Source organism: Crassostrea angulata, chromosome 8, assembly GCF_025612915.1.
Source record: "Crassostrea angulata isolate pt1a10 chromosome 8, ASM2561291v2, whole genome shotgun sequence".
NCBI classification, from domain to species: Eukaryota; Metazoa; Mollusca; class Bivalvia; order Ostreida; family Ostreidae; genus Magallana; species Magallana angulata.
The window spans coordinates 4,506,910-4,513,891 of record NC_069118.1 but is presented as its reverse complement, the minus strand read 5'-3'; the positions used below and the strand labels follow the sequence as shown (position 1 = coordinate 4,513,891).

At 32.5% G+C, this 6,982-nt stretch overlaps 1 protein-coding gene across 1 annotated transcript in view; it reads right to left on the bottom strand.

The window, feature by feature from the left end:
* Nucleotides 1-1,132: 1,132 nt before the first annotated feature.
* The window catches only part of LOC128157976 (multiple epidermal growth factor-like domains protein 10), a 30,533-nt gene continuing 24,683 nt past the window's right edge, over nt 1,133-6,982 (bottom strand). Inside the window, exons 9-11 of the mRNA XM_052820647.1 lie at nt 6,745-6,876; nt 1,568-1,699; nt 1,133-1,435 (exon numbers count right to left, since the gene is read on the bottom strand). Of these exons, the coding sequence (XP_052676607.1) occupies nt 1,329-1,435; nt 1,568-1,699; nt 6,745-6,876 (371 nt within the window). The 3' untranslated portion in view covers nt 1,133-1,328. The remainder of the gene's footprint in view (nt 1,436-1,567; nt 1,700-6,744; nt 6,877-6,982) is intronic.

The window sequence follows — 6,982 nt, the reverse complement described above, 5'->3', positions numbered from 1 at the left end:
ATGGCATGTGACATGGGTCACAAATAAAATAGATGAAAAATCATATAAAAAAAGAAAAAAAAATAGATGAAGTCCCCACCATTTTACTACATGGTTTTCGGATGATTGATAATTCTTTTATTTCAGTTGCCAACCTCATTTATTTAATAGAATATTTTCATCGTAAATGCGGCATCAATTTCTGTAAATAACTCATGTTAATACATGTATAAAGGTATAAAAAAAATATTTTTAGTTTTGCTGCTAAATTCAAGCTGTTAACAACAATTTACACCTAATCAATATATACTTCATAGTAAGTTGATAACTAAATGATAGACAACAGTGTGAATCAAGTAGAAAAAACAATAACAAAATATGAAATGATACTAGAAAATATACCAAAGAATGTATTCAAGGTAGTGTGATGATAATTCAAATAATTACTCTATATCATGACTCATGAATTATTAATATTTTCAAAAGAATCCTAAAGATTGGTTAATAGTAATTAGTTAACAGTATATAAAAACATGTCAAAATCCACTTTTCGGTTCAGACACGAAAGATCTTTTTCAATATCATAATATTAACAAATCTATTATGTTGCTGTTATCATTACTCAAAACAAATAAAAAATAATTGTAAACAGAATATTCACTACTTACCACTCGGGAAAACAATGCCCTGTGTTTCTTTTATACCTACCGGATGAACTCGAAACACACGCGATAGTATTTATACAAGAAGCGTGAACCTTAGGTTTCGACGACGATCATGCTATTTCAATATGGCGTCGCAGCATATATCCTTTTTTTCTTGTTCGAATTAGATAAGCTAGATATACGTTCTGATTAGTAATATAAATAGTAATATAAAAAAATACTTTGCTCTGCTCTGTGTTTAACTTACCAAACATTTTTTTTATCGGGGGGATGGAGGGGGAGGGCAGTTTTTTTTAATGTTATTCACAGCTGTTTCAATCAGGTTGATTTATTTTTTTTAACAGTTCAAATGTAAATGTTTACCAAAACACTCTCATCAGCAGAAGTCCAACATCAGTCGAACAACACCTTTACATCAGTAAAATTTGATGAATTTTTTCAAGGGGTTTATTATTTTTGTTATATCCCTTTTGTTATAATGTGTAAATAAACAAACATAATTTGTAAAGCTGTAATGCAGTTATGAAATTTGGTTTATGTTGTTACGTGTAATAACGTGTTAATAGACAAGACTTTAGTGTAGATATCATTATGAACCTGCTTTTAAAAAGTGTTCTTACAAAGATGTACAGAAAGCTCTGTGTATAAATGAGTGTATTAGTGAAATTTTCACCGTTATGACTGTCATGTGTCAACTGAAAACGTATAATTCATTAACAAAAATGTCAAAAACTTTTTCAACCAGAACACTGGTAGTTTTATCAAACCTTTTCTGGAAAACTTTATGGCATCTAAACATCAATAAATTTGGAATCATTTATGATACAATACATGAAAACGTCATTCAATATTTCAATTTTATGAATATGTAATTTTGTTACAGTTATCAGCAACGGAAGCGCTTTTTCTTTAAGGTAACCTACCAATATCACAGTAGTCTCCCTTCCAGCCTGGACGACATCCTCTGTCACACAGACCATTTATATTGTTGCAGCCCGTACAGTTGTCGTTACAAACACCAGTACAATCTTGTCCGAACAATCCATACGGGCAGTCTAACAGAAATAAAAGTTCACAGTTGATAGCATGTTAAATACACGATGTTGAGTACGAAGATAGATAGCAAACTTGTCATATTGTACCCCGAATCGACTTAGTCATCAAAATAAAGCTTTATTCAATTCATTTTTGCGAATTGTTTTACAAAACGAACTGTTCAATATTTTACAGTTTTTAAATATTCATTACAAATATATTTTTGCTATTTTAAAAATAAAGATGAGGTAAACAATTCTTCATTTTAAATTCTAAACTTCGTTTTATTGCACATCCTTATTTCCAGGCACTATATTCGTTAAACTTAAGTCCGACTACAGCATATTGCCATAATACAAAAGTTTTGGACAATGTAGTATAATATATATATATATATATATATATATATATATATATATATATATATATATATCCATTTCCCAGCTGGGTAGTCCTGTGTTTATATTCAAGTCCCTTTTCAAAAAGGATAATTTTATAATCATATCACATATTGAGCATTGCAGTTCTCCAAAATACCTAAAATATTCTAAACAATCATTTTTTATATGGGATAAAAACCAACAGGAGACCCAGGAATCGTCCAGGCACCTAATTCTAAACAAATTTTAAGAATCAGCAAAAAGTCAAAATGCTTGCAGGTAAGTAAAATCCTATATTACAATATTTCAGTTTATGTGAACGAGAATCCTATGTAAAAAATCGATTTTTGACTATACCCTATCCCCAGGGGTCATGTTTTTCACAACTTTAAATCTAAACTACTTAAGGATGTTTCAATTTAAGTGTCATCTTTCCTGCCTGATTAGTTTCAGTAAAGAAGATTAATTTACTCTATAAATTCCCAAGTTAAAAATTGTACCCCCATTTGGCCCCATCCTACCCCGGGGGTCATGGTTTTCACAACTTTGAATTTAAACTCCCTCAGGATGCTTTCATCCGAGTTTCAGCTTTCTGGACTGATTAGTTTCTGCATGAGAAAAAGATTTTTTAAATGATTTACTCTAAATATTCCTATGTAAAAAAAATCGACCATTATGGCCCCATCCTACCCCCAGGGGGTCATGATTTTAACAACTTTGAATATACATTACCAGAGAATGCTTCAACATAAGTTTCAGCTTTTCTGGCTAATTATGTCTAAATCAAATTGAACCCCATCCCCCATTGTGGCCCCACCTTAACTGTGCTGGTTTCCCACACGTCACTGTCGATTTTGTGTACATATTCATATCGGACAGTCCGTGCACCGCACTTTATTAAGTTGTTACAAATGTATCTTCAAACTCCGAAAATCCGACTTCATTGGAATACCATGTACCTTTATTTTACCTACTTGAATACAACTTGTTAAACTTTTGTTTTGCTTGGGAGTATTATTTTGCGTATACTTGAGCGAGTGTAGCCAATTGAGCTTAACCCCGAATTCACCATATGGATTTAAAAAAAAAAAAAACGTTTACATTACAACTTAGAGTCAAAAATACATATCACATACAAGATATGTTCGTGAAAGTTGGGTGGTAGTTTAGAATAAAGCCGAAAGGAATCTTACCGAGCTTAACACCACATTAACCGCAACTTCACGGAAACTCTACGTTAAACACACACACAAAAAAATTCACGAAAAGAACATTAGACTTAAATTCTCATTGGCGAAATATTAACTACTCAACTATTTTCGCGTAGCATACAAAGGGCTTATTTAGCGTTAACATACTATGCTTGAATAGAGCACGGTAAATGTTTTCAACGAAAATGTTACAAGCGCCGACAGCTGTGGCCCTTACGACTAAAGACAATATTTTCCTTTTCTTCAGAAAGTATCTACACTGTAAAATATCAGAAAAACTCTTATTTTACTTCTATTTTTTACAATATTGTGGATAATATTTTAGAAAAAAAATGAATATATCTTTTAAACAAAAACTTACATGGTTGTGAAATTTTTATCTAAATCATAAGATTGTTTGTGAAAAGGGCCAAACTCACGACCTTAAAATCGTTTCGTCCAATAGCCCTACACGCTACCGTTTCGCTACAGCTGCCGATGATATAACTGGCAGTTTTTTCTATACTTAAACGTAGATACTTACAATTGACATCAAGCAATTAAATCTATTATTTTTCTAAAATCTCCTCATTATTGACGGGATTTTTAAAGTTAAAGTTTTTAAAAAACTTTTGAACAAATTGATTAACCATTTTAAATAGAAATTGTACACGAGGAGTCAAGAAAATCGCTTTTTTAAATGACATTTCATACAAAATGTACAATAAAAAAATTCAATGAGATTTCGTCTGCTGAACACCTCTAGTTTTCTCGGTAAGGTTAATCGTGTCTCATTACTCAAAAATAACAAACTTTTGTTGATTTTTGTGATTGTACAGCCACTTGTTGATAAGTAATCAATCAAATTAACTGATTAATTTGAATGAGTAAACGTTTCCTTTTTCCGATAATTATTTTAGGGACAACCACAGGGCGGCGAAAAACAATCTTTAAGCAAGTCCTTAAAGGTGGCTTAAAGGTGGCGTAAAGGTGGCCTAAAGGATATACAATCTTTAAGCCAATTTAAGTAACCTTTAAGCTGAGCTTATAGGTCCTTAATGTCCAAACTTCTTTAAGTCACCTTTAAGCCATCTTTAAGCCACATTTAAGCATCTTTAAGTGGCATTTACGCTCCCTTTAAGTTGTCTTTAAACCATCTTTAAGTTCCTTTTAAGTCAAGTTTGATCAAGCTGAACAAAAAAACCATATATTAAATGCAAAAGCTCTTTTATAGAGATGGGAGGGGTCATCCGAGTGAAAATATAATTTCTAAGGAAGGGGGGGGGGGTTGTTCCAGGCGGTTTTAATTGTCGCTCTATTAAACACAGTTCGCTATCATCAACACCGCTCCGATGGACACAGATTGCCGTTATAAAATTCTTTATAACTTTTTTTGGGTTTCAAAATTATTTTAGGGGTGAGCGCAGTCTCTGTATCTTAATCTGTGCATAAAACTAATCCTATCATAAATTAATCGGTGAAAATAATCTCTCTCTCTCTCTCTCTCTCTCCCTCTCCCTATCTCTCTCTCTCTCTCTCTCTCTCTCTCTCTGTGTCTCTCTCTCTCTCTCTCAGTTCATCCGGTAATTAAACAAAATAGAGATAATGAACCAAAAATGCATGATTTAATTTGATAATCGGTTTAAGGTTTGTATTTCATTATTTCTTGGTCTAACTCTAGATCTGCTAGATACATATTAAAGATGAAAGACTCTCAACTGCCTTTGTTATATCGGGCAGGATATTACTGCTTTGTTTGTCTAGACATAGTTTTGTTCGTTTGTGTATATCTAATTAGAGTCTATTGTTTGTCCAAGAAAACCCCTGGAACTAACACAGAATATACAAAATATACACAACAGTTGTGTCGTGTGCCCAGGTGCATGTTTGTGTATATAAAATTATAGTCTATTGTTTGTCCAACTGAAGAAAACCCCTGGAACTAACACAGAATATACAAGATATACACAACAGGTGTGTCGTGTGCCCAGGTGCACGTCAGGGTTTCTAAAGGCGTTGAATCTTAGTATGTACGAGTATACGATAAGTCTAGTGAATAAAAGTTAATTTACATTTGTAACTCATTTTCAAAGTATTACTTCCTAGCTCTGGGTTTCAAAAATGTTACGTCTACAAATTAACGATACATGTATGTAAGAGTAAAATCTTGAGGCTAATTAATTAATGTACCAGTGATCATAAATAGGGGTTGATAATCTAAATATATGTAAAAGGGTAAATATGTCACATACCGGCCTGGCACATCATACAATTGTATGTACAAGTATATGTATACATCATTTGCAATTGCCACATGCAGTAAATATGTCACCGGTAATTGGTAATAGTGTTTGTTATAGAATTGATAGTTTAAAAATCATGTATACAATTACATGTAAATATTTAAACATATTGGAACGGCACCGATCATGAAAACCGGGAAATTGCGGGAAATTGAACAAATACCCTAATAGTATCAATGCATTTAATAAAAGAAATGATTTCATTTTCTTTCTTACATTTTAATAGCTATAAATTAGATGAACGTATATCTACTCGGTTTAAATTTATTAAATAAGAAAGCCTATTAGTGAGCCTAACGGTTTCCATTTAGGTATAATATATTTTTGTTCACTGAAGACCAAGTTCCGTATTTCATTCTAAATACATGCATGCATGTAATTTATAAATTAGATATAATCTTTTTAAGTAAACACATTCAATACATTGATTCAATATCCACTGAGATATAGGATATAAAAACGCTCACAAATATGGAAGATGCCGTGGCGCAGAGGAAGTGTGGTGATGCTAGTAAGCTAAGAGTCCCGGGTTCAATTCTCGCCGTGGGTGTTTTTTTTTTTCTAGAACAAAAACCGTTTTAATACCTTTTCTTTCATAAAGTTAATAAATTTTGTTGGTAAATTGAGCACAATATTGAATTAAAATTTTTTTAATGGCTTAAAGGTGGCTTAAAGGTAGCTTAAAGGTGGCTTAAAGAAGTTTGGACATTAAGGACCTATAAGTTGTCCTTAAAGGTGGCTTAAAGATAGTCTTTAAGCTGCCTTTAAGCCATCTTTACGCTTTCTTTAAGCCACCTTTCAGCAACGCATATAGCTTAAAGGTGGCTTAAAGATCGTCTTTAAGCTACCTTTAAACACCTTTAAGCTATCTTTAAGGAGGAAGTAAAGATGGTCATTCATCCTGTGAACACAACACTGAAACGTCATACAACAGGTAGCATAATAATGACATTTATAGTGTTGTGTTGTGCATGTACTAGCCTAAATAGAAGTCAGGGTTGATACATAATGCACGAGCCAGACTTTGATTTAACGAAAACTCATTCAATTTGATTCAATCTTCACTCAATTTTACCTTCCGAGCATCTTCCTTCTGAAGTTTACTGTGCAAAGAGTTTCGGTAATGTTATGTAATTGAAAATGACCGACGGATAAAAAATACTTATGCGGACATGACTAAAATTAAGATGACCTATTTGACAGAAGGCTCCAGTCCATCCTGGGTAGCATCCATACTCACACAGGCCAATGACATTATTACAACCATTACATGTGTCGACACATTCACTAGTGCAATTTTCTCCATAAAATCCGCGCAGGCAAGCTGCAAAGTGATTAAAAGATGAACATTAATTGAGTAATAATTTATTCATTAGGCAGTTTCGTGAGTACTTTGATAGACATAAGTAAAATATTTATGCATTATTATA